This window comes from Orcinus orca, chromosome 13 (genome assembly GCF_937001465.1).
Source record: "Orcinus orca chromosome 13, mOrcOrc1.1, whole genome shotgun sequence".
NCBI classification, from domain to species: Eukaryota; Metazoa; Chordata; class Mammalia; order Artiodactyla; family Delphinidae; genus Orcinus; species Orcinus orca.
The window spans coordinates 62,746,361-62,773,952 of record NC_064571.1 but is presented as its reverse complement, the minus strand read 5'-3'; the positions used below and the strand labels follow the sequence as shown (position 1 = coordinate 62,773,952).

The following is a 27,592-nucleotide window of genomic DNA, read 5'->3' as shown; positions in this document are numbered from 1 at the left end:
GGTGTAATTAGTAAAATAGCTCAAGAGTAAAAGCAAAGTCCAACTTTTAACAGCCTGGTAAGCCTCTTCTTATCTTAAAAAGAAGTAAGATAGTGAGGTTCAGACAGGTGGAGAGGTCAGCTCGAAAGGAGTTAACATTTCAAGGCCTTGCCACTTCTTCCTCAGCCCTTTCAGATAACCAGAATTGAGGAAAAGGGAAAACCATGCTGAGTTTTCCAAACTCTTTCTGAAAGAGATCGCATATTTTTATTGTAGTCAAACATGATGCAAGATAATATTGCTTCTTTTTGAATCCATAAATATAAGACACATGTCTGAGCGCTGCATGAGTTAAATGGCTGGCCTGCCTGAGGAGCTATGGGCATGAGTCCTCCAGGCTCCTGACACAGGATGCTGAGAATGACGCAGCAGTAAACCTCCATCCTTTAGCAGGGAGGGACTTTGTTTCTGATAGAGGCCGAAAGTCATTTCAAGCCGATCTGATGGATAAGATAGAGGCCAGAGCTGAGGAAACCAAATACCAAAGCTGATCTAAACCAAGGAGTGGCCATAATATAGTGACCGTCTTCTTTGCCTGTTTCAAAAGGATGTCATTGCAAAAGGAAAATTCCAAAGCCATATGAAGCAGGGGCAATATCGCCGGAGTACGTTTATAGCCCTCAACAATGACTACGTAGAAAGGGATCACGTGTGTTTGGGTATGTAACTCCTGAGGTGTTTGTTTTAAAAAACAAACCTTATTATATTAGTGTCATACCTCATGTTTTCCTTGGAACGTTCTCGAATCCTCTTCCTTGAGAAGAGTGAGAGGAGTGTTAAATAGAGATCTGCCTGAGAAGAACCACAAGTCCTCAATAACCACTATATCTCCATTCCTTGATAGGACTGTGCAGATGTCTGATGCAGTCGGTTGAAGGGTAATCTGCCTTTGAAGGCAAAGACCTTGAGCCCCAACAAATGTAAGGGGTAGGAAGTCTAAGCGCCCATATTCTCCAGAGTCAGTGAGTCGTAACCACTTTTGTTTGTGCGGCCCAGATCCTTGCCCAGGAACATGGAGCTCTCTGAGGTTATCCCACTGGGGACGAGGCAGGCAGACAGTGTGCGGGGACTGTGGAGGTGTGTGTGGTTTCCATCCTGGCCCTGCCACTTCCTAGCCATGCGTTTTGGGCAAGTTACTTATTCTCCCTGTGCCTTGGTTTTCTGTGGAATTCAAATAACACCCTGTTCCATTGGCCTATGAAGAGCATGTGGAATTGACTTGTGAAAAATGCTTGGGTGGGGTGGTCCAGTGGTTAAGACTCTGCTCTCACTGCCGAGGGTCCGAATTCAATCCCTGGTCGGGGAACTAGGATCCCATAAGCCATGTGGCACAGCCAAAAAAAGAAAAAAAAAAAATGCTTGGTTAGCACCATGCCCAGTACATAGTAGGCAGTCAGTAAGTGGAAGTTATGATTATCATTAGGTATTGAAGAATAAACCTAATGTCACTGTCAGCATAAGCAACCGGTTGGAGTGATGAATACCACAGTCAGAATGAAATGGACAGCACACTCAATAACCAAATATAAACTGTTTAGGTTACTTTTAGTTGGACAGTTCCCACATCTCTATTTATGCATCCCTCTTCAGCCTTAAAGCTTAAAATGCTTTTATATGGACTTCCAATTAGACTATGCTGTTTTCCCCCCAAAACTACAATGACTTCATTAGTTTATTATTTAGAACCGCAAATTGGGTAGATTAGCCACCATGTCTCCCTGTAAACCAAGTCATTTCTAAAATTTTCTGACAGAGCTTTCTCAGATTCACCCAAATGGGAGGAAGTGGTCCATCCAGGAAAAGAAATAAGCATGTAAGAAATAGGGGCACCGGCATTTGCAGCAACATGGATGCAACTAGAGATTATCATACTAAGTGAAGTCAGACAGAGAAACATAAATACCATATGATCTCACTTATATGTGGAATCTAAAATATGGCACAAATGAACCTATCTACAAAACAGAAACAGACTCACAGACATAGAGATCAGACTTGTGGTTGCCAAGGGGGGCAGGGGGGAGGGAGAGGGATGGACTGGGAGTTTGGGGTTGGTAGATGCAAACTATCATATTTAGAATGGATAAACAACAAGGTCCTAATGTATAGCACAGGGAACTATATTCAGTATCCTGTGATACACCATAGCAGAAAAGAATATTAAAAAAGGATGTATAGGGCTTCCCTGGTGGCGCAGTGGTTAAGAATCCGCCTGCTAATGCAGCGGACATGGGTTCGAGCCCTAGTCCGGGAAGATCCCACATGCCGCGGAGCAACTAAGCCCGTGTGCCACAACTACTGAGCCTGTGCTCTAGAGCCCACGAGCCACAACTACTGAGCCTGCATGCCACAACTACTGGAGCCCACGCGCCTAGAGCCCATGCTCCGCAACGAGAAGCCGCTGCAGTAAGCCCGTGCACCACAGTGAAGGCCCAACACAGCCAAAAATAAATAAATAAAATAAATTTTTTTTAAAAAAGGATGTATATATATGTATAACTGAGTCGCTTTGCTGTACAGCAGAGATTGACACAACATTGTAAATCAATGGTACTTCAATTAAAAAAAAAGAAATAGGGGCACCGGGATCCATCAGTCAACTGAAATTCACAACATACTTTCAGGCCTCTGTTTAGACCACTGGCTTTCCAGATAAAATTTGGTCAAAAGAAAAGATGTTTCTATAAAGCCTCATTAACTAGAATCTAAGTAATAAAATCTAATCTAGTCTAATCTGGGCCACATAGCAGCCACCTCAGAAAAAATTAGTCAAGGCTTTTACAAAAAGGAGTCCTCATTTATTTCACATGAAAATTCCACAGAGTGGTGACCAACCCATGTCTTAAATGTGGCTTTGTTTTAAAGCATGTTTGAAGAAACAAACTTTACTGTTACGAAATATATTGATATTGCGACTCAGACTGATCAGATGTGGAGATATCACGAAAACTGTTGCCGACTCTGAAATGGGGCTTGTCATGGATTGAAGTCCACATCCTCAAGCCAGCTAGCCCTGACGTAAAATGTCCAGTGCTAACCGTGGCTCAACCCTGGTCACACGCTGGATCCAGCTTGGCCTCCACCTGAAGAAGCTGGATAGCCAAACAGTTGTCCGCTGTTCCAGAGAGTCCCAGGCACAGTTGAGGCCACATGAAGAGGGCTCTGTGTATTCCTGGGAGGGTAAGAAAGGGAGCTGTTAGGTAGAGCTCAAGGCCAAGAATGTGGGCTTTGCAGTCAGATGGAGCCAGGAGGAGATGCCGGCTCCACCGCCTGCTGGCTTGGTTACATCAGGTTCCTTCCCCTCGCTGAACCTGAGTTTCCCCAAGAGTAGGACGGACAGCCCTACCTCAGAGAGTTGCCATGAGGCTGAACCATGTGATGCTCTTGAGCACAGCGCCTGGGTACCATGGATGCTCAGCAGATGCTAGTTCTCTTCTTCAGTGCTTGGCCCTAGATCCTTCTTTCAGAACCATCCCTCTTGCCTCTACCACCTGCGTCCTCTGACCTCCAGTCTGTAAGGAGATCAGCTGTGAGAGTGCTGAACATGCAGATCTTAGATCTTGCTGTGGTCCAGCTGAGCTCTGCACACGAGATGGCTCTCAAGGAGCCATCTCCTTGAGATACCTCACTCCTATAACCAGGTCCCTTTACAAGGTCTTTTTGGGGCCACTGGTCCCTTTTGCACTGTCTGCCACCGCCAGCAAGAGACTCATTCTTTCGGTCCCTGCTTTCAACCAGCGATTGATTGGCATCTGCCTCTGTGCTCTACCCACCCCTCCCCCACCCCCAGTTGTTTAAACCTGAAAAGATAGCTTCCTGATCTCAAGTCAGAGTTAATTCCGTTGAAAATGAAGTGAAGTTGAAGGTGAGATGTTTCCATGGTAATCTGATGAGGAGAGCTTGAATGGAATAGAGCTAACTTGGTAGAAGCACCTGGAAGTTGGGTCCATGGTGGTCAGCCCCTCCCTGGAGGGGAAGGGCTTTGTTATGGCCCCTGAATCTCCTGGGGCCCCACTGGTCAGACCAGCTCCACTGCTGTGTGCAGAGTCTGTTGCAGCATCTCTGTGAGGCTCCCATTGAATGGGTTTCACCGTTTCTTTGTCATATTGCTGCAGTCGATTGAACTCTTAATCTTCATTGAATTCAGAAAAAGACTTATTTTTGTAACAAAATCAAATGAGAAACTTCAATTTCATCTAATATGTCATCGAAGTTCTTGGTTCAACCTACTGCCTGCTAGACATCCAGAGTAGTTACTATCCCTCTTTTATCGTTTTATAAATACTCTTTGGGACAGTGATCTCATACAGTTACTGGATGAGTAGTTGCATAGACACTTCATTATGCTGTAGCTCAGCATTTGCTCTCTGGCATGTCTTCTGTGGTTTTAATTTTCTTGCAGACCATTGAAATTATTCAGAGTGGGTCAGTAGCGTTCAGAAAGCACCACACCACATGACCAGGTTCTTTAGAACCAGGTTCAGACTAAGCTTTTCTTTTCGTTGTGTGTGTGGGGTGGGGTGGGAGGGGAGGTTGAGAATGCATGCACATACCTGTTTGAAATCATTTAATATTGTTGCCTTATCAAGAGTAACTCATATTCATTGCAAAAGAAAAGTTAAAGGGAAAAATTCACCCTTGATTCTAACAGTTACTGTTAACAGTTTCGTTTCTTTCCAGACAGTTTTAAATTTTCCTCTTTACGTGGTTGAACTTACACTATACATGATGCATTTTAACAGCTGCACAATATTCTCTCCTACGATTGTATCGAGTCATTAAAATATCCCATATTGTTGGACAGTTTTTTTTCCCCAATTTCTTGCTATTGTAAATAATATTGTGATGAACATCTACATAAACAACTTATTTTAGGCCTTTTCTGATTATTTCCTTGGGATAGCTGACTAGAAATAGAATTATTGGATGAAAGAAGTATAATGTTTTTAAGGATACATGAGGGATACTGCCAGTTTCGCCTGTTACCCCACATTCTCACCACTGGTGACTAAAACGTGTTCCCTTTTACCTTGTTGAGCCCCAAATTAGTTCTATCCTAGAGGCAGCTTCATGGTCATGTTCACACAGAAAGGCTAAGAGTTTGAAGGTCAACTGCTGCAGCTCTGATTGACCCACTGGAATATCTGGTTTGATAAGGCTTGACCAGGTCCTTGACAAGCTCACCAGCTGTTTCTTTGTTAAAGCAGGAAAGTGACTCATATATTGGAATTAGCTCTGCATCACCTCCCATTGCAAGAAACAGGGTTGTCCTTCACACCTCCGCCCCCTCACTGTCCATATCCTGACCGCTGTTTCTCAGTAATAGCTCTCAAACCTAGCCTTGCCTTTCCACCTCCATCACCTCTGCGTTAATCCAGGCCTGTAACACATCCCGGTGAACAGCGTCCCCATCTTCCTAACCCTGTTTAGTCTTCCACATTGTCATATTCCAGAGTTCTCTTCTTGAAGACAAAGCTGATTAGGCCCGTCCCCTCCACTGCAGGAAGGCTCTAAATCTGTCATTGTTCTTCAAGGCCCTTTACGATCTGATCCCAACTTCATCTCCAGCCATCCTGCATGTGGCCCTCACACCTCTTACTGTCATTCCAACATGGCAAACTGTTGGATATAACACCGTCTACTTGGAGTGTCCTTCCTTCCAGCTTCTTTATCTTCTATTCATCCCTCGAAGTAAAACTAAAGCATCAAATCCTGGGTGAAGCCTCTCCCAGTTCCCCCAGCAGACAGTTGCTTCACCCTCCATGTTGTGTTGTCCAACTCCGCGTTGAATTCACAGCACTGTGGCTGCTGCGTGGTACCTGGTGAGGAGTCCTGGTCGCCAGCCTGTCTCCACCACTTCTGCTCAGTCCTCTGGGTCAGGGTCCTGGTCTTACCTTTTTTCCCATTGATGATAAAAGTTTGTAGAATAAGTGAATGAATGTCTTTATAATGTTTAACACATAATTACTATTTTTAATATCTTAATTTTATAGATAGTTTTAACTTCACAATTATTAGCATTGATCTAATATCTTAAGATGTAATAAGTGTTTTTGCCTAGATCTTAAGAAAATACAGACCAGTGCTTGGCCTTGACTTGAATTTCTTTTATTACGAAGTCCTCATCCTTTTTTTTTTTTTTTACTTTATTTTATTTTATTTTTGTGGTTTGGGGGAAATTTGACAAATATACCCTCTTTCCTGGCAAAGGAAATTTTTATTTCCTTTTTTTAAGTAAATTTATTTATTTTTGGCTGTGTTGGGTATTCGTTGCTGCACGCAGGCTTTCTCTAGTTGCGGCGAGAGGGGGCTACTCTTCGTTGCGGTGTGTGGGCTTCTTATTGCAGTGGCTTCTCTTTGTTGTGGAGCACAGGCTCTAGGCACGCGGGCTTCAGTAGTTGCAGCACACGGGCTCAGCAGTTGTGGCTCATGGGCTCTAGAGCACAGGCTCAGTAGTTGTGGCGCACGGGCTTAGTTGCATATGGGATCTTCCCGGACCAGGGCTCGAACCCGTGTCCCCTGCATTTGCAGGTGGATTCTTAGCCACTGCACCACCAGGGAAGCCCCCTCATCCTTTCTGTTCCTCTTTCTCATTCCCTTCCTCCTCTTCTCTAAGAAGAGAACTGGCAAAATGCCTGTGGGAGGAAAAGCACAGGAGAAGGTGATGGACAAGATAGGGTAGGGAGTGTAACCTTCTCTTCTCCCAGGTCCTTGCACAGTAATACGTTACTCAAAGTTTATGCCGTGACATCGGTCCATCGTGTGAGCTGTTAGAAGGTTTATGTGAAATATAATCAGTAGTAGTGCCTTATGAAGAAATGCTTCCTTTCATAAAGAATTCTCTGCATAATAGACTCTAGATTTGATGGCAAATCTAATGTCCTCAATGACATGTTGGCTCAAGGTCAGTATATTACTTGAATTAAGTTCATTAAATGATTCTACTCGTCCATTTTACATGTACATTTTGGGTTATCTTAATGAAGTCACCTCCTCTAAGGATTTCAGATTAGCAAAAACTTCTACCATGAGTTTGGTGTGAAAGCCTCCAAGTGAGTTTTTAAGGTTAACATTCACTGCACCAGAACCCTTTCTGTGGAACACTCACAAATACAGTGAAGTACATTTTTAAATAGATACTGAAAAAGAATTTCTGCTTACACCTAGAACCTTCTGTGATTGCTTAATATCCCTTGCTGAACATCAGGCAACAGTAATGAGAGAAATAATGCAAATGCATTGGGAAACAGAGTTTATGCATTTTAACACTAGACATAGAGTCCTTTCCATACTTACTTATAACACTCCACAATGGACCAAGACATACCTTTGGAAACACAAAATCCTATAGTCATAGGACATTATTAGTGCCATTTAGTCAGGGGCATACGCTTGAGTAATTGGTAAGAAGAGAATGTGGATTCCAAAGACAGATATTTCTGCCTGTGACCGTCCTCTGGAAAAGCTCAGCAGGAAGCTTCATGCTGGGTCTTTACAGAGTGGTTCCAGCTGCCCAGGAGCGCTTGGCTACAGAGGCTGGGGTCCTGACGCCCTGCATATAGATGTTCCTCATTGCCCCTCAGGCATTGTGGGTTCTGTCCTTTGTGCCTGGGCAGTGAATACTGCCCCTCTCAGAGCTTCCAAGGTGCCTTCCAGGGAGAAGACACCACTTCTTTCCTAAGAAACTTTCCTTCCAGATGCCTTTATAGTTTTTCATTTACTAGTGACCAGTGGTGAATGGAGCTGCCCATAGAATCTGAGCATAAAATTTCCCCAGCCTTGTAGGAGTCATCCAGTTATCGGCCTGGCCAGTGACAGGGAGGGGCTGCCCCACCCCCATCCTGTGTTTCTCCATTGATTGGCCCCATCGCTGCTTTGCTGGGCATTGGGCCTCACTCTGAGCTGTAGAGGGAATGTGACCACTAGTAAGTTCAGAGAAACCAGGAGAAGGTGTTGAATCAAAGAGAAAGGAACTTTCAAGGAAAAGGTTGGGGGAGGAAAGATGTGAGGATGGTAGGAGAGAACGGAGAAAAAAGATAAGCAGAATGTGTTAAGCTGTAAATTCTTATACATAAAAAATAGCTCTTAAAAATATATTGTTCTCGGGCTTTCCTGGTAGTGCAGTGGTTGAGAGTCCGCCTGCCGATGCAGGGGACACGGGTTCGTGCCCCGGTCCGGGAAGATCCCACATGCCACGGAGCGGCTGGGCCCGTGAGCCATGGCCGCTGAGCCTGCGCGTCTGGAGCCTGTGCTCTGCAACGGGAGAGGCCATAACAGTGAGAGGCCCGTGCACCGCAAAAAAAATAAAAAATAAAAAAATATATATATATATATAGTTCTCAAAAAGCATAGTTTGCTGGGGGAAAAAAATGGATTGAAATGAAGTGAGGTTGTTTTTGAAGTAGGAATGTCCTCGTTACTGAGAGGGAGGTCCATCCAGCATCCCTGAAAAATGAAGGAAATGGTTATCTCAATGCTGATTCCCTTCTGGGAGAGCACAGGAGGCCTGCCAGTTCCCTGCGACAGACCATTGTCATTCCTTATCATTCCCCTTCATCATTTACACAGAGATTAACTGGAGATGGAAATTTCTTCAGTTGTTTCTATAAGTATACTCAGCTGGACTTTTTCTCTCTTTCCATGCAACAGAACCTCTGATCCTGTCTCCCTACCTATTTGTATTTCAGTTTTAGTTTCTTCGTGTGGTATGTTCAACAGCCATGCGATGATTAAGTTTGTATATTTTGCAATGACAGTCTAATGACTCTTGGCCAACGGGTATTGTTCCCAGCTGGTTGTTACAGTTACTGTCAGCCTCAGTGGTCCTTGATCAGGTTCAGGCCACAAGATGAGAGTTCAGAGGCTTCCGCTGAGCAGAGGAAAACAACAGTAGGGACTGGGGAGGTGGAAGTTTTACCCAATTCTGGGAATCCTAGAGCATGTTGCGATTGTGTAGAGCTTTTCCCCTTCATGTCTCAAGTATGATGAGAAACTGTGTTTGTCACATGGAGCGACTCCACCATGTGCCGTTCTTTTCACTAGAGGACACAATCCCAAAGAAGGTGGTATGCCACTTCAGCGGGAAGGCCTACGCTGATGAGGAGCGCTGGGACATTGACAGCTGCACACACTGCTACTGCCTGCAGGGCCAGACCCTCTGCTCGACCGTCAGCTGCCCCCCGTTGCCCTGCGTCGAGCCCATCAACGTGGAAGGGAGCTGCTGCCCAATGTGCCCAGGTATCTAAGCCGCTGCCCTGCCACTTTTCAAACTGGGATGTTGATTCAAAAGGAAGCTAGAACAGACTCAGAACCTCCCCCACCCATCCCTTAGCTCCTGTGGCCCAAACAGAGACCTGGCGGGTAACTTGAGAGCCTGTGACCATCTAGGTGAGTGCCTGATTTTGGTTCCATGCCAGTATTGCTCTCTTCTGACTTGCATTCTCTAAACGTTAAGTGGCAGGCCTTATGGGTGTAACAGACCTGTGAATGACACCTGCCGTATCCGAGTAGCACAGTTTTAGTGCAGTGTTGGACGAGCCTAGCGGAAAAGGTCCATCATCGGACACAGTAGGGAATGATGTTCTAAGGTGACTATCTATCAGAACCAGAATGGAAGAGCTGCATTTAAACAATACGATGCTGGTCCAATCTTTCTTCAGTTCATCAGTTCCAGTAGTACCCAGGCCACCCCATGCAGCCTTCTCCCAAGCCCTCCTGTGAACTTTCCATCTCTTCCCACCTAGACCGGAACCACGGAGCACGCCCCCAGCTGGCTGTTGCAGAATCACATGCCTACGTCTGTCCCCACATTCCACCCTTCATGTCAACTTAGTAATCCGCCTCCCAATTTCAAACCGAAGTCCCCCACAGCTGCCCAGATCCTCCCCCAGGCCTTCTCCTGGTTTCCATGTCTGTGTCTCCTGCCAAAACAGCTCTTTTGTTTTCTGCCCCTCGTTGCCAGCAATGCAGGACCTGAGCCCTCAGCAGGACAGCCTCTGGGCAGTGTTCCAGATCTAAAGCCCTGAACACACAGACTTCACAGGCACTCCAGACCACACAGACCAAAGGGAGGGCTCACTCTAGGAGCCGCTCCACGTTCACCTCGATTCTGTGTTTTCTTGCGGCATTGTATTAGAGGCTTGCTCCGTGCAGCACAGTGGGCTAGGAGTCAGGGCAACTTAGAAGGGCATCTACACCGTGCACTTGTAAGATGGGATAGCCAGTTAAACCCGAAGAGTTTCACTGAGCTCTGCATACATTTGCCTTTTGTTTAGCTGTTGTGCAAACTAGCCCTAATGGGCACTTCTAAAAATGTCCATTTATCCCCTAAAAAGGATGGGATATTCTGCCAGGTCAGGAGGCTGAGTCCTTTTCAGATCTCTTATTGGGTGCTTTTCATAGTTTAGTCTCCTTGGCCTTGTTTAAGGTGTAAATTGAGAGTCACAAGTTCACTTCTGTGATGTCGTATCCCTCGTTGTCCACATAGGGAAAGAACAAAATCCTTAAGTGTTTTGCACGAGAAGAATGAGGAAAAACATGTATTTCTCATTGGAGTTGCTTTATCTATTACATTTCACCTGTTTCACAAGTTTCATACCAGTTTTCCTAGTAATATGCTTTGAGCAGTTCAAATGGTGAAACTTGATCTTATTTATTCAACCAAGATTCATCTCATGCCTACCCTGTGCAAGCACTGCTCGAGGCCCTGGGGAGACAAGGGTGAATCCAACAAGTCCCCGTCCACACAGCTGATGGTTTCATAGGGAGAGACAGGCAGCACATAAGTAAACAGTAAATAGCGCACAAGATGAGGATAAGAGTCACAGAGAAAACACATAGCGAGGCCAGGGTGGGGGAGGAGGGGCTAGGCAGAACAGGAGACAGGATGTTCTGAAAATCCGAGAATGCCTCACTGATCAGATGACATTTATAAAGGGACCCAGAAGAGTGGCAGGAATCATGGGGTAGAGGCAGAATCTCTGTGGTACAGGCAGGACAAAAGCCCAGGGGGTGGGAACATGCCATGAATGTTTAAAGAGAAGCAGGGAGGTTGTGTGGATGTGACCCCATGAGCAGGGAGGGTAACTAGAGGAAAGCAGAGAACTAGCTGTGTGCCAAAACACGAGATCTCATGAGCGATTTTAGAATTTTATTGGGCAAGATAGAAACTCTGGAGGGTTGTGAGCAGAGGAGTGATGGGACGTGACTTGCAGGAGTGGAAGCAGAGAGGCCAGTGGTGCAGGTGAGAGATGAGTGTGGCCTGTACCGGGGCAGTAGCTGTGGAGGTAGGAGAAATGGTTGGGTTCTGATTCTAGTGAAAGGGTAGAATCTATAGCATTTGAACATGATGTGAGGAGTGAGAGGAAGAGAGATGCCAAGGACGACTATAATGTATTTGACTAAAATATGGAGTTGCAGCTCTGGTGTAAAATCAGTTTGGTTTGGGGAGTTTTTAGTTTGACATCTCCATTGGACATCTAAGTGGAGATAATGAATAGACAGTGAATCTGTCTGGTCTGGAGTTCAGGAGAGAAATGGGAGATGGGTCTATAAACTTGACCATTGTCAGCCACAGGTGGTTTTTAAGCCTTGAGACCGGACGAGGTCACTCAAGGAGCGAGTGGATATAGAGAGGAAAAGGGAGCCTGGGACTGAGCCCAGGAACCCTCCAACTTTGGGATCTGGGCAGGTGGGGAGGGACTGGCAGAGGAGACAGAGAATGAGCCCCTGCCACACGGGAAGAAACGGAGAGAGCTATGACCTGGGAGCCACATGGAGAGAGGGTAGGAGGAGTGCTGTGCTGTTGGGTCACATCAGGTGAGAAGCAGGGACTGACTGCTGTGCATTTAGCGTTTTCCTAGTCGTCGTGATGAGAGCCATTTCCATACAGTGGTGGCAGCAAAATCTACTTAGAGTGGTTTCTAGAGATAAGGGGAGGGGGTGAATTGGAGACAACCATTACACAGCCCAGCTACAGACCACGAGTGCTAAGTTCACAGATAGGATTTTCCTGTGGAGTAGAGGCAGGTCTTGGAGGCTTTCACTGAAGGATTGAGCTAGACCTTGAAAGACAGGTGGGTTCTCTTAATTGGAGTGAAAGGGTAATCTGACCAAAGACCCTGAGACAGAAAGGTCAAGGCCAAATGCCCCTGGAATAGGGAGTTCTGGGAGCGGGAAATAAAGACAGAGAAGATGACTTTGGTCCAGATTTTTAGGGCCTTAATTGTCAATTGGAGAGGTAGATTTTGTCCTTTGTCCTTCGTGGCTCTTTTTTTTTTTGCGGTACGCGGGCCTCTCACTGTTGTGGCCTCTCCAGTTGTGGAGCACAGGCTTCGGACGCGCAGGCTCAGCGGCCATGGCTTACGGGCCCAGCCGCTCCGCAGCATGTGGGATCTTCCCGGCCCGGGGCACGAACCCATGTCCCCTGCATCGGCAGGCGGACTCTCAACCACTGCGCCACCAGGGAAGCCCCGTGGCTCATTTTTGAGCAGATGAAACACAAGATCATGGAGGTGCTTTGGGGAGCCACACAGTGATCTGTAGGAGGACTGAAGCAGGGAGAGACCAGAAGCCAGGACAGCTGTGGCTTGCACTGTAGACGTCCCAGATGTGTGATGGTTAGGACCCAAATTCAGGTGATGGCGGCAGGAACAGAGGGAAAGAGCCACTCTCCTCGGTTGTGAGTTTAATAGAGGAAAGAGTGCAGGTTTCACTAACATCCTGCTCATAACTAGAGCATTCTCCAGTGACTTCTCAGTCAGCATTTACTGTTGGATTGGAATTGAATTTCTGTTAAGTCCCCCTTCTGCTTCTGATGTATTATTCATGAATCATTTCTCCATCTTAATCTCAGCAAATTTTGCAGTCAGGTGAGCTCTGCCACCTTACATTTGATTAAGTGTGGCCCGCCAGGAAGCCTGGATTCCTGTCCCATTTTTCTCCTGGGCCCTCTGAAGTTTCACGTTGCCGATTCTCACCTGGAAAGCTCAAGCTACTTGGCTTTGTCCCCTACGCACATCAGCTAACGTTCTGAACAGCCTCACCCTTACAAAGCACTTTCCCCCTCTGCCATCTTTGGATACGAGTACGAGACTTGTGAACTGATTTGCTGGTTAGTACTTGTCCCATTTGATAGAAAACAGGGTGAGAAAAGCTAAGTGAATTTTCCAAAGCCATGCAGCTAGTTAGCAGAAGACCCAGGAGTCCCCAGTCCTAAGGTGACTTACGGTCCCATCTCCCAGAAAATGGTGTCCTCCCCTTGTAAGCCCCAAGCACCCTGCCCCATATCCAGAAAAGGACATTTTAAGGAGGGTGGCTCTTACAATGGGCCAGGTGCCTCTGACTGTAAAGTACATCCCCAGTAGGTTGTCTTAGGTTCCTCTGAAGTTCAGGTCAAATCTGACCCCAGCTGTAATTCTTTAATTCTGACCATGTGCCCGTGATCTATGCCACCTGGCCAGGTAAAGATTTGTGTCACTCCCCTGGCCCTGTCATCCACAATGCCAGCAGCTTTATAAAGGACTCTTGTAGTAAATGCCGGAAGGGTTCTGTTTTAGAGTTGGGATTGAATGCAGTCTTTGGCCATGGTAGGCCTGGGCCTAGGCATGGAAACACAGCAGCACCCACACTTCTTTTTGTTTCTTCAAGCAGTTTTTTTGCTGAAAGTTTTATCCTTTTTGACAAAGCTGCTCAGAGGTGGCTTCCCTCTTAAGTTCACATCAAAGGGAAATGACCCTCTCCCCTTAGACTTGAGGGCTCTGAACTGGAGCTTTGAGTATTTTATGATAAAGAAGGAGGCGTGGGTAGATTTTAATCAGAGCGGAACTGAGTTTAGTGGAGCAAACTGGTCCAGAGGACAGGCCATGAGCTGCCAGACGGTGAGAAGTACCTCATCATGAGGGGCCCGTGAGGGCAGGACTGGTCTTGCTCACAACTGTATCCCCCCAGCTTAGGCCAGTGCCTGCCACATAGGAAATGCTTGGAAAATATTTGCTTAACAATGGTGATTAGCAATCACTAAGTAAGACATCCTCCTGCATCCTAGGTAGATCCTTCCAACTTTCCCCTCTGTTGCCAAGGAGGGCCTTTCTAAGCACCTGCGGGAAGAGAACTCACACTGTCAAGTCTGTGTTGTTTGTAGGGTTTCACTGAAATCTACCTGTAGGCAGGTATGAGGCACAAGAATTTCAACGCTGCTTGCCTGCTGCTGTCACTCAGGAAAGACCCTGGGCTGAACTGAATTGACCCCAGCCCTGGGAGTCTCCGCAGAGGAGGTCTTTGCTACTTAGCTGCTGACATTCACAGGTTTTTGGCATGGATCTCGTTAGCCTTTTCTCCCGAGGCCTCAGAAGGCAGTGGCAGGTCAGCCCCTGTTGGGATAGGAAAGCTCCAGGCTGTGCGCTGGACCAGACAGGGCAGGGGCTCAGGGTGCCACGGCACTGAAAGATGTCATGTAAATGTCAAGGGGGTTTTCTTCCCGAATTCCTCCAGGAAATTCGTATCACATATCGAGATGTCTCAGTGGGCGAGCTGAACACCATCCCTACACACACACACACACACACACACACACACCCCAGACCCACCCAGCCCAGGCTTATTGAATCAGGACCTGTGAGCGTCAGCACATTTTATAAGCTCCTCAGGTGATTCAGATGATAGAAAAGTTTGGAATCACTAGTTTATACTCAGACCCCTGCTTCTGTGGATGAAAATGTTTTCAATAACTTCTCTTTTTAATTCTAGAGTTTTTAGAGACCTGTTGAACCTTTCAAAACTCTAAGAGTGTCTACTTCTTGGCGTGTTTGAGGTCTTAGAATTTAAGTAAGAAAAGAAAAAGCCAAAGTGATTTTATTCTTGGGGGCAATAGGAAGACCTGGGCTTTGGAATCACAGAACTGGATTGGAAGCCCAGCTCTGCTGGTTCCTGGGTGCATAATCTTGGGCAATTTCTTAACGTCTTAGCATTTATTTCCCTGGCAGATGCTCGGTTAGCTCACGGTGGAAGATTAGCACATACTCTATTCTCTATCACTCTTCCCTTCTCTCAGATTTATCCTTTTTAAAGTTCACTTCTTGAAAGGATGGTAACTTTGGGATAGAACGTGATCACTGTGAGCAGAGAGGATTTTCTTTTAACTTATATAACGTATTTCATGAATTTTACTTTGGACTAAATTAGGCTGAATATTAGTGAGTATTTCATATTACCAATGTTGGGTAACCCTATTATAAAAATCAGTTAATAATATGGCAGGCCCTGGCCAAGAAGTACATGATTGAGGCTGACTTCTATTGTTATATTTTGAAAACAGAGGTTCTTAAGAATTATTTCTTTTAAAAGTTGGCCAATTATTGTTAGCCAGATGAAGTAGGGATATACAAATATTTATGTAGGAACCACGGAAAGCTTTGGATTTTCTCACTGGTCCCTTTAGAACTTGGCTTCAAAAAAAAGAAAAATCCTGATATTGGAGAATGAATATCATTCTTCTCGGTTTTGTTTCATGTTGTAGTATCTTGTTGACCAAAGTGTCTGTATGATCGAGTTAGATAATATTAATATGTTTACTCAAGATCAGTTTCCAGTCTACATGGTTCCAGGAATAACACAGTAGACATTTAAGACTTAAATTGGGCAGCACCTCGTGAGGTCTGCCAACATCCCTTCCCATTGAGGGGAAGGGAGTGGAGGGGAAATGAATAAAGAATGGAAGATGCTTTAACTTTTTCACTTCCTGTGACATATTTCATATAAATGATTCAACACTCATTTATTAAAGAGCAAGTTATTAAAGTATAATTTATTAGATGGAAAGTAAAAGAAATCCTTTCATTTCAGCCAGTGACCATCAGCTTGCACGAATCTGTAGAGCCAACAGCGTTTGTCATGAAAAAGCAGAGCTTCTGACCCAGGTGGAGGAGTAATCTTCTCCCGTCTTTTTAAATCGTTATAGGACATGTTTCCCACCCCTACAAAGCTAGTAACTGTAGCATTAATGATGTCAAGGTGGAAACTGGATCTTTCATGTCCCAGGACGTATTGTGTTGTATTGCACGCACCGTCCATGTGGATTGAGGAGACAAGTCAACAGTAAGGAGCCCCTCCGTCATCTCTTATGAAAAATGTCCCCTTCTTTTAGAAATGTATGTCCCAGAACCAACTAATGTACCCATTGAGAAGACAAATCATCGTGGAGAGACTGACCTGGAGGTTCCCCTGTGGCCCACACCTAGTGAAAATGACATTATCCACATCCCCAGAGGTAAGTGCCGAAGTCAGCTGAGATCTGTCTAGTCTTGTGTATGGTTTACTTTTTTTTTTCTAATTTTCAAAACTTCTTTTGGGTAACCTTTTAAAATACGTGCCCAGGTAAGTTCAAATAACCACTCCAAGAAAGACCTGCTTGGCTGTAACATATTTAACAACCCAGGATGATGAAATAAGTCTGCAGGTAACTGGGTAAAATGCCTTTTTTCTGGTCCCACATGCTCAGAGGCTTAATGACGATGGAAAGAAATATGTCCCTGGTCATAAGAGCTTGGTATCTGGAATTTCTAAGCCATCTCTCAAATGCAGGTGTGAGAATAAACTTTGTAAGCAGAGTAATAATAAATTACTCACTTGTTCCTGTGGATTCTGTATTAAGCATTTATGCGTTAGGTTACCCTCTTCTTCCAGGTAGTTTTCACTCCATGAGGAGTTCAGTTTATTACTGTGTTGATTTTTCCACTCATCAGGCTTATTAGTCCATGTGTTGTTTTTTTTTTCCCCTTGCTCTGTCCTTTTAGTCGTGTGTAATAGAGATGTTATTCTGCCTCTCAGCTGCTAAGTGGTAAAGCAAGGCCAAGTTCCTGTCAATCTTGCCTTCTCTCTAAAAGTAGTCCTCTTGATCAAAACAGTATAAGCTTGCTCTTAGTCATGACTCAGTACTGCCTCCTGTCTACTCCAAGGACATTTTCAAAATCACTGTTAGACCGTTTTGATATTTCTTTTGGAAGAAGCAGTATTCATTGCTTGAGAGATTAATGGCCTGTTACTCTAGATATTGTAAGTGTTATGCTTGGATCAAGCCAGATGACCAGAGCACCAGATTCCTGGACCCAAGTGTTGGCTCCTTATATAACTGCTGACTGAATGGTGCTTCAGCATTATGTTTACAGTCATTCAGTCAACAAATATTAGTGCCTACTCTTTGCCACATACTCATCTGGATGCTGAGCTTTAGTCATAAGCATAGCCATATTTATTATGTTATGTTGAGGACTCTGTATGACATAATATTTCTGTTATAAAGACCCTGAGGAGAAATTTCTTCATATATCAGTAGCAAGAAAATTTATGATTCTCCTAAGCAACTGATTTGTTTCAATCTTAAAGACACTGTGAATCTTATTGATGATGCTTATTTCCATTTTTGCTTTGGCTGCTAGGAAGCTTAAAGCTAATTTTATGGCCCGCTTTTTGCATCAAAACAGAATTTAAGGACTAAATTTTGTAACAGACCTCAACTGAAGCTTCATTTTCCTTTCCCCAAGATTTTCCTTAATTTACGTTTTAATCTTCTTATATGACATATATTCCTAAAAACACTTCCAATATCATTTGGAATGTGGGAAGGTGAAAATTCATTCTTTTATTCATTGTGTTTTTAAAACCTGAATTCATCAATAAAATGTTACTTTTTGGGCTTCCCTGGTGGCGCAGTGGTTGAGAGTCCGCCTGCCAATGCAGGGGACACGGGTTTGTGCCCCGGTCCGGGAAGATCCCACATGTGGCAGAGCGGCTGGGCCCGTGAGCCATGGCCGCTGAGCCTGCACGTGTCCAGAGCCTGTGCTCTGCAACGGGAGAGGCCACAACAGTGAGAGGCCCGCGTACCGCAAAAAAAAAAAAAAAAGTTACTTTTACCTTTGGCATTAGAAACTACTCTTCTTTTTGGCCGCACCGCACTGCTTCCGGGATCTTAGTTCCCTGGCCAGGGATGAAACCCGCACCCTCAGCAGTGAAAGTGCGGACGGAGTCCTAACTACTGGACCACCAGGGAACTCCCCCCTTTGGCATTTTTCTTGATGCTGATAAATATGTTCCCTTTTTTTTCCCCCTTCCTATAAAGTATTACCATCTGCCTCTCTAAAATGACTAGGAAGGGTCTCTTCTTCTCGTCCCCCCACGTACACATAGAAGGATATTAATAAAAATCTGAGTTTTAAACTATAGACAGTATTAACATCACAAAGCTGTACTACTTCATGAGCTGAGTTTCCAGAACAATTTAAAAGCAGGTCCTTTTGATTGCATGTGTTCTGCATCTTTCACTAACCTGGTCTTTGATGCATTTAAAGACATCCTGACTACAGTGGTTTATTTGAAACAAAAGAAAAATAAGGAAATCTTCAGAGAGTGCTCCTGATTGGTATCTATTTAAATTTGTTATCTCTGTCTGCAGTGTTCATTGCAAGAATGATGATTTAAAGGAACAAAAAGACCACCATTTATAAGAGCAAAATTAAACGTCCCTTGTACAATAACCAAGGCAGGAAAATGATCCAATAGGTCCAGTGAGTTTTCAACAAGTTTATGAAAAGTATGGCATTTTAGCTTAGAGCTCAGTAAACCAGAATATTAACCAAAAGACAAGGCTCTTGATTCTGGCTTGGTTTTTACGAGTACACTACTAATTAGTCTTATCTATTACACTACTAAGTAGAAGCATATACTTTGTCCTAGTCTATTTGTTAGTAAACAGGGAGCTAAGCTGATGTTTCTGCTTCAAAATCTTAGAAGACCATAAAGGTTAACATTAATTAAAATATTTTCAGTAGTCTAATTTTAGTCACTTTTAAAAAAATGGTTTTTAATTAATTTATTATTTATTTTTGGTTGCATTGGACCTTTGTTGCTGTGCGCAGGCTTTCTCTAGTTGTGGCGAGCGGGGGCTACTCTTAGTTGCAGTGCGCGGGCTCCTCATTGCGGTGGCTTCTCTTGTTGTGGAGCACAGGCTCTAGGTGCGCAGGCTTCAGTAGTTGTGGAGCACGGGCTCAGCAGTTGTGGCTTGCGGGCTCTGGAGCACAGGCTCAGTAGTTGTGGCGCACGGCCTTAGTTGCTCCACAGCATGTGGGATCTTCCCGGACCAGGGCTTGAACCCATGTTCCGTGCATTGGCAGGCAGGTTCTTAACCACTGCGCCACCAGGGAAGCCCTAGTCACTTTTTCTTTAAAGTCTGCGTAAGAATTTTCTTATTTTCTTTATTAGCTAGAATCAGCATCATCCTGCCCAATTACTAAAACTTCTCACCCTAATATTTTATTTTTTACATCCATCCCTAAGAGCTCTGCTCTCTCATAAGAGCTCTTTGGATCCACATTAGACTTTAATCATGTTTTAGCCTTAAAGTACTAGGAAGCAATAAAACCACGTTGCTGATCTCTATTTGCAATGTAATTAAAATAATCCTTAAAAATTCTGGTTTAGGGCTTCCCTGGTGATGCAGTGGTTGAGAGTCCGCCTGCCGATGTAGGGGACACGGGTTCGTGCCCCGGGCCGGGAAGATCCCACATGCCGCAGAGCGGCTGGGCCCGTGAGCCATGGCCGCTGAGCCTGCGCGTCCGGAGCCTGTGCCCCGCAACGGGAGAGGCCACAACAGTGAGAGGCCCACATACTGCAAAAAAAAAAAAAAAAAAAAAATTCTGGTTTAGGTAATAAATGCTTGTAATTTTTTTTCTTCTAGACATGGGTCCTCTCCAGGTAGATTACAGAGATAATAACAGGCTGCACTCAGGAGAAGATTCTTCGCTGGACTCCATTGCCTCAGTTGTGGTTCCCATAATAATAGGCCTCTCTATTATAATAGCATTCCTGTTCATCAATCAGAAGAAACAGTGGATACCACTGCTTTGCTGGTATCGAACACCAACTAAGGTATTGTACTGACAAAGTTTCAGCCTCTTAAACGATCAGACTAGGAAAGCTTGTACGCTTAGATTTCCTTAGTTGCTTGATATCTTCTCTATTAGCCAGGGAAATGTTTACTTTGCTCCTCATAGCTTCAAATGCACATTAAGCTGTGGTGATCAAGATACATAGTATTTGCCCTGGGCTAGATGGCTGGATCAAGTCTCCATCATCCATCAGTTAATGAATCCTGACCTTTCACAGATCCAATTTCCTGGATTTACTTTAAAGTTTTCAAATAAGCAGATACCCCTGGATTGATTCCTAAGTGATTGTTGTTTATATTAGAAATTAAAACTTGGTCACTTGGTATTTCTCAACCATCTATCAACTTAGAATTGGGAGAGGAAGAAAAAAAATCACAAGGTTAGGGAGATAACACACGGAAGAGGGCAAGAGGAGAGCTAAAAGATCATGACAATGTACAAAAGTCCAAAGGACAGGGAGATGTGTCAAAGACAGGCAGAAAGGGGAAAGGTAGCAAACGATGAAGAGATTGTGTGAAATAATACCAGACAAGGTGGAGGGGGTCAGATTTCATATTGCAGGGGAAAGAATATGTGTTTGTTGTCAATACAAATGCAAAGGGCCTCAATCTGCCTATTTTAAAAAGCAGGAAATAATTCATTTTCATGAAGGGAAAAAAATCATAATTCCTTTGAACACTAACTACTTTTTGCAGTTTGGTTTTTACTAAAGAAAAAAGATATGCAACCTCAAGAATTGAAAACAGCCAATTTACCATACAGATAATAATACTTTCACTGATTTTCTTACAACAAATATGTAAATTGCCTCTGTGCTGGGCACATGCTGGGTCAGGATACAGGGCTGCACAAGACACAGTCCCTACCTGCAAAGCTGGGGAGAGAGCTGCTCATATCATAGTGTGTATGGCTGGATACAGACAGACTGGCCCAACCTGGGATGCTGATTTTACAGCCTGATAAGAAATGGTCCGTTTATCTTAAAATCTGTCTACCTGGTACCTTCCACTCATCTTTCAACCCTCTTAAGCACTAGTCTGTACTTCAAGGATTTGAAAATAATTATGTCACTTCCGTATTTTCTCAGTTCCTTCATCCCCTCCGTTTGACATAATTTATTGACATTTCACCCCTTAGTTTGTCAGTATTCCTCATAAGAGTACAGTTGGCAGCACTTCCCTGGTGGTCCAGTGGTTAAGGCTCCACACTTCCACTGCAGGGGGCACAGGCTGGATCCCTGGTTGGGGAGCTAAGGTACCACATGCCATGCAGCGCAGCCACAAAAAAAGTATAGTTGGCACCAGAGCATGATGTGAACCCACGCAGTCTGCCCATCCATGTGCTGTGATGCTGTTTTCTCACTTGAATGAGGTACTAAATATCTGTTGGTTTGAGATATGTAAAGCAGTTAATTCTTTGTGGTTCTTTTTCCTCCTCCCATTAAATAGCCTTCTTCTTTAAATAATCAGCTGGTATCTGTGGACTGCAAGAAAGGAACCCGAGTCCAGGTGGACGGTTCCCAGAGAATGCTGAGAATCGCAGAACCAGACGCCAGATTCAGTGGCTTCTACAGCATGCAAAAACAGAACCACCTACAGGCAGACAATTTCTACCAAACGGTGTGAAGAGAGGCAGTGTGGATGAGGTTTTGAAAGACAGAAAAACGACTCAATCTGCTCTTTAACTAGAATTCGTGCACTTGCTTAGTGGATTGTTTTGGATTGTGACTTGATGTACAGCGCTGAGGACTTCCTGGGCTGGGCTCTGTCGACAGCAGTGTGCAGAACAAGCATTCCCACTCTTCCTCAAGATAACTGACCAAGTGTTGTCTTAGAACCAAAGGTTTGAAAGTTGCTAAGGTATATTTGCTTGTAATATAGCTGTAGAGATACTTGGGGACGGGGACAGTGAGTTTGGTTGGGGCGAATGGGTGGGAGGGTGGTGTTGGGAAGACAAATAGGTCAGCTTGGCTTGTGGAGAAATCCAGTCCAGTGGCCCAGAGGATATTTTTTTCCTGTTGCTCAGAAGACTTGCACTGGTTGCTGCAAAGCTCAGGCCTGAGTGAGCAGGAAAACAAAAAGGCCTTGCGATCCAGCTGCCATAACCACCTTAGACTACCAGACGAGCACATCAGACCCTTTTGATAGCCAACCCAGGCCTAAAGCCACATGCTTCTTTTATATACAGTCACAGCTGCAGTAGGTGGTGAGGAAGCAAGAGAAATGGGGTAGCGACGTTTCTCTAAAGCGGGTGATTAAGGATATATACAGTTATACTTTTTGCTGCTTTCTTTTTCTTCCAAGTCAGTCAATCAGCCAGTTCCTAGCAGAGTCAGCAAATGAATAAAACCCAAGTCGTTTCTTGACGTGAGCACTGGAGCTTTTCTGACAGCAGCGTGGCAGGAAGGAGAAGAGGGGGAAGGACACCAGGCATTCCCAGGGGCTATACTTCCTTGTTTGTTGTTGCTTTCTTCTGTTCTGTCGGTTGTTAATAGTTTTCCTTGAAGCTCTAGCTTAAGAAGAAACTTTTTTTTAAAAAAAAGACTGTTTGGGGATCTTTTTTTCCTTATTATATACTGATTCTACAAAATAGAAACTACTTCATTTTAATTGTATATTATTCAAGCACCTTTGTTGAAGCTCAAAAAAAAATTATGCCTCTTTAAACTTTAGCAATTATAGGAATATTTATGTAACTATCTTATGCTTCAGAAAAACAAAAGTATTTGTGTGCGTGTGTATATAATATATATGCATATATATTTATACACATACAATTTATGTTTTCCTGTTGAATGTATTTTTATGAGATTTTAACCAGAACAAAAAACAAACAGGCATTCCATATCAGTGCTTTTGATCACTTAAATTTTTGATTAACACAAAGTCTCAATCTACTTGCAGTTTAATTGGGAAGAGAAACGTGTGAGTGTTGGGTGTATGTGTGTTTGTGTGTGTATGCACACGCCTTGAGCAGTCAGCATCATACCTGCTATGGAGAAGGTATTCCTTTATTAAAATCTTCCTCATTTGGATTTGCTTTTGGTTTTCAATTTGCTCACTGGTCTCTGCATCACTAATCAGCTCCTGGATTTTTTTTTTTTTCTTTTCAAACAACTGTTTGAAACAACTACTGGAATATTGTCCATAATAAGCTGGAAGTTTGTTGTAGTTTGCCTCAGATATAACTGACTGTATACTATATAGTGTTAACTTTTCAAACAGCTCTTAGCACTTTTATACTAATTACCCATTTGTTGCATTGATTTTTCTTTTTAAAATGCTTGTTGTGAAAGACACAGATACCCAGTATGCTTAATGTGAAAAGAAAATGTGTTCTGTTTTGTAAAGGAACTTTCAAGTATTGTTGTAAATACTTGGACAGAGGTTGCTGAACTTTAAAAAAAAATTAATTTATTATTATAATGACCTAATTTATTAATCTGAAGATTAACCATTTCTTTTGTCTTAGAATATCAAAAAAAAGAAAAGAAAAAGGTGTTCTAGCTGTTTGCATCAAAGAAAAAAAGATTTATTATCAAGGGGCAATATTTTTATCTCCAAAATAAATTTGTTAATGATATGTTACCAAAATAGACCTACATCAGCCTGATTAGTATAAATTTTTGTTGACAATTAATCCATTCCTGGCATAAAAAGTCTATCAAAAAATTGTAAATGCTTGCTTTTTGTTTTTCAATCATGGCCATATTATGAAAATACTAACAGGATATAGGACAAGGTGTAAAATTTTTTTATTATTTTAAAGATTTGATTTATCCTGAGTGCTATATCTATTACTCTTTTACTTTGGTTCCTGTTGTGCTCTGTAAAAGAAAAATATAATTTCCTGAAGAATAAAATAGATATATGGCACTTGGAGTGCACTATAGTTCTACAGTTTGTTTTGTTTTCTTCAAAAAACAAGGCTGTAAAAGGATTACCTGCAACTTGATTCTTGGCAGCAAATAAACACTTTGACTCTAAATCACACAGCGTCACTTTCAAAAAGATTCTGTGTCTGAGATGAGAAAGATGACTCGTCCTTTTACTTTAAGGCTGTCAGTTCCGGCGTCACAAGCAGCCCCAGTGCTTCTCTCAGAAGGCAGGCCTTTCCCAAGGAATCCTTGTTTTAAAAAAAAAAAAAAAGGGTGTCCCCCGCCCAGCAATCAAGTGTACAGCACAGGGATGCTGCTGTGAGAGAAACTTAAAACCTACCTGTTGTCAGTCACAGATCAGAAACACGCCCATCTCATCATTAGTGTCAAACTCATTCATCATGTGTAGGAGAAAGGCTGTAGTGGGAAACCCTAGGATTTTACTAATGCTGAAGAAAGAGGTTACCAAGCAAAATAGAGGAAACCTCATTAAAAGGGGACTTTGAGTTGATAGGAAAAAATAGCATATTTTTCATACATTTTAGATGCATCAACTTAAGAATGAACTATAAACAGAGCACTGTTGAGTCGCTTCAAAAAAAAATCTCTTTTGACTCTTTCGGATGCCCTCCAAAGTGATATTTCTTCAGTATAAGACAATTTTTACAAATTCAGATTAAATTATTAATATTATTGTATTAGTATGCATCTTCATCAATTCAAGGGCAAGGGACAAATTAGTTCCACATATTCGCTATCAAATAAGACATTAATAAAACAAGGAACCATCTCAAGTTCCACATACTCCTAGAGAACGGCTTAAGTGCCACGCTGGCATCAACGCCAAACTGAGCTACTGCCGTTGCAGTCCTGGTGTCCCGTTTACTGAGCCGGGTAGCTCTGTATGCTCACAGATGTTTAAGTGGAATTTTAAAAGCCCCCCGACAGCAGGTCCTATAGAGACTCTACTTACACTCATGTTGTCAATGGGAAGAAGCTGCCGTGGCTGTTAGGAATGTCTCACGGACCCAGAAAAAGAACAGGACTTCCATCATTCCACAGCAGCTTAGCACGATCTGAAAAAAGTCCCTCTCTCCCCTCCTTAGCATCATGAGGCTAATCAAGATTTCACCAGCTCACACACTGTAATGATGGACAATGTGTGAACAGTGAGGGGAGGAATCCAGCACTATTAAGGGAAGAAAAAAACCAAAAAACCAAAAACTCAAAAATAAAGCTCTCAAGTATATATTACCTTTTTTTTCCCCAACATTTATTAAATGACATTGACTTGATTGGAACCGGCAAACGTTTTTCATGACTAGTGATGGATCCATGAGTAGCTGTTTCTAGAATTACTACTTTAGGAAAACACATAGGCATGAATAAAATATAACAGTAACAGGAAATGGGCAATGCTGTAGCATACAGTTTCTTAAGCACCTTAAAGGATACAAACTCCTTTTAAAGGACACTTCTTCACAGACAAGTGAAATGAAGCAATGAAACCTCTAAAGTTAATACAAGATTCTGAAAGTAAGTGGCATCTTAATGGTTAAAATATGAACAACGGTGGAACGCAGCAACCTCTAAAATCAGTCGTCTCCAGCTGTTTCGATATTGACTAAGTATTAAGCCAAGACAACGCATATTCTGGTTTCCCTTCTTCCAAGAACACCCCAATTTTTAAGTCTTAGTCTCTCTGGACAATACTGGTAGGTAATATTTACACTGACAGTTCTCTTACAAAAAAATCAGTGTTGGTTCTTGCCAGCACTGAAAAATAACGAGTATAAATCTCTCAGTGCTTTGATCTAGTTCTTGAGTGAGTGCAGTTTAGATCCAGAAAGCCTTAAAAACTCGAACAGGCATGAAAAATATAACTGTACATGCACAATTCACATCACTACCCCTTACTCTATAAAGCTGGAAAAGAGTTCATAATTGTTAGTATTTAACAAAACATCTCTAGAATTCAAAATAGTGCCGTAGTTCCCTCGGTTCATAATATAAAGCATTAGAGAAGGCATGATCACTATAGTAATACTGAATCACAAACCCAAGTTCAGGTGTCCTGAGTTTCCAATAGCAGGAAGGTAATGGTAGCCAGCTTTCAGAATGATGCTATAAGCAATTTAGTTTGCTGTCCACAGACGATAAAGCTGTTCCTGAAGTTATGCTGCCCTATGTAGGACACAGAACTAGAGGAACAAAACAAAACAAAAAATTTTAAATAGAAATGAATATTTTGTATATGTTTACACAAGATGTATATATATTTATACACATTTTATGTATATACATTTTATATGTATATAAAAAACACCATTAGAACTAAACATTAATGCAAGGATCTACAGTAGCAATTTTTTTCTAAGGTATAAAAGGCTACACCCAACAATGAAACGTTTTCTCAAGACACATTGATTAGAATTGCCCAGAAATGAGATACCAAAAGGCCATGTCTCTTAGGGTACCACTTAGAGATCTAAACCCATAACGTTAGCCCTGTACGAGGCTTATAACACAGCAAACGGCTCCCCAGTGAAGTCAAAGAAGGATCCAAGTGTCTGCACACAATTTTCTTCCCATCTAGGGTCAGCACAGTGGCAGCCAGAGCTACACTACTAGCCTTTGGCACAGCTCTTGAGGGCCGGGGTGGGAGCAGTCTGCGGTGGCGTAATTACACAACGGTAAGAAAGAAGCTTAAGTAGCCCATACGGCATCCATCCCATCTTTTCCAAGCCAAATGAGGCCACTTTTCTACCTTCTTTCACTTCTTACCTTTGCACTGAAATTAAGGTGGTATATGTAGGCAGCTAAGCCATAGTCACTGGCATTAAAAACAATAAGGAGAAAGTCCCACCAGGAAAGGGGGAGGAGAGTTCTCCCTTGAGCAATACCCTCTTCCTGGGCAAAATGTTCTACTGGTCCCCAAGGAAGAGAAATCACTAACTGGCTATGGATTTCCAGAATGGGTGGGAAAGAGCATTTTAAATAGCCCTCCATCCTCACCTTCCCATGCACGTGAACTCCTCTGAGTGTTACACTCCCCTCCTCATTTTCTCAGAGTACAGAGTCACCCTTTAGTCTGAACCCCAGCTTCTTTTCCACCCAGTCCTCACAATACAAAGCCAAGACAAAAACCGCAACACGTGCACACAAGCAGCTCGTCAGTGGCAGGTACTGTCTAGCTAGACCTGGGCTCGCAGACCAGCGCCAGTGGCCCGAGCAAGGGGAGCAGAGCTGGAGGCATGCCGCCTCCCTATAGCAGGTGGTGCAGAGTCGCGGTTACAGTCCCAGGTTCTCAGGGAAGAAAGGGAAAGTCACACCCCCACCATACGACCCAGCAATCCCACTCCTGGGCATATACCCTGAGAAAACCATAATTCAAAAAGAGTCATGTACCAATATGTTCATTGCAGCTCTATTTACAATAGCCAAGACACGGACGCAACCTAAGTGTCCATCAACAGATGAATGGATAAAGAAGATGTGGCACATATATACAATGGAATATTAGTCATAAAAAGAAATTAAATTGAGTTATTTGTAGTGAGGTGGATGGACCTAGAGTCTGTCATACAGAGTGAAGTAAGTCAGAAAGAGAAAAACAAATACCGTATGCTAACACATATATGTGGAATCTAAAAAAAATAAAAAGGTTCTGAAGAACCTAGTTGCAGGACAGGAATAAAGACGCAGACGTAGAGAATGGACTTGAGGACACAGGGAGGGG

At 43.3% G+C, this 27,592-nt stretch overlaps 2 protein-coding genes across 8 annotated transcripts in view; one reads left to right on the top strand and one right to left on the bottom strand.

Moving 5' to 3' along the window:
* CRIM1 (cysteine rich transmembrane BMP regulator 1) overlaps positions 1-23,873 on the top strand; it is a 207,614-nt gene extending 183,741 nt beyond the window's left edge. For 3 of the 5 annotated variants that reach the window (XM_004265060.4, XM_033419295.2, XM_033419294.2), the window contains 4 exons: positions 9,082-9,276; positions 16,181-16,303; positions 19,766-19,956; positions 21,425-23,873. In XM_004265060.4, the coding sequence (XP_004265108.1) occupies positions 9,082-9,276; positions 16,181-16,303; positions 19,766-19,956; positions 21,425-21,601 (686 nt within the window). In that variant the 3' untranslated portion in view covers positions 21,602-23,873. Of the gene's footprint in view, positions 1-9,081; positions 9,277-16,180; positions 16,363-19,765; positions 19,957-21,424 lie in introns of those variants that run through there. The other 2 variants (XM_033419293.2, XM_049696434.1) reach the window with 2 other exon arrangements.
* Positions 23,874-25,104: 1,231 nt separating this feature from the next.
* Positions 25,105-27,592, bottom strand: part of FEZ2 (fasciculation and elongation protein zeta 2) — a 43,031-nt gene continuing 40,543 nt past the window's right edge. For all 3 annotated transcript variants that reach the window (XR_007471115.1, XM_004265058.4, XM_004265059.4), the window contains one exon: positions 25,105-26,054. Coding sequence is in view for 2 of the 3 variants with exons in the window: in XM_004265058.4 (XP_004265106.1) it covers positions 26,038-26,054 (17 nt within the window). In the remaining variant the exon portion in view is untranslated. The remainder of the gene's footprint in view (positions 26,055-27,592) is intronic.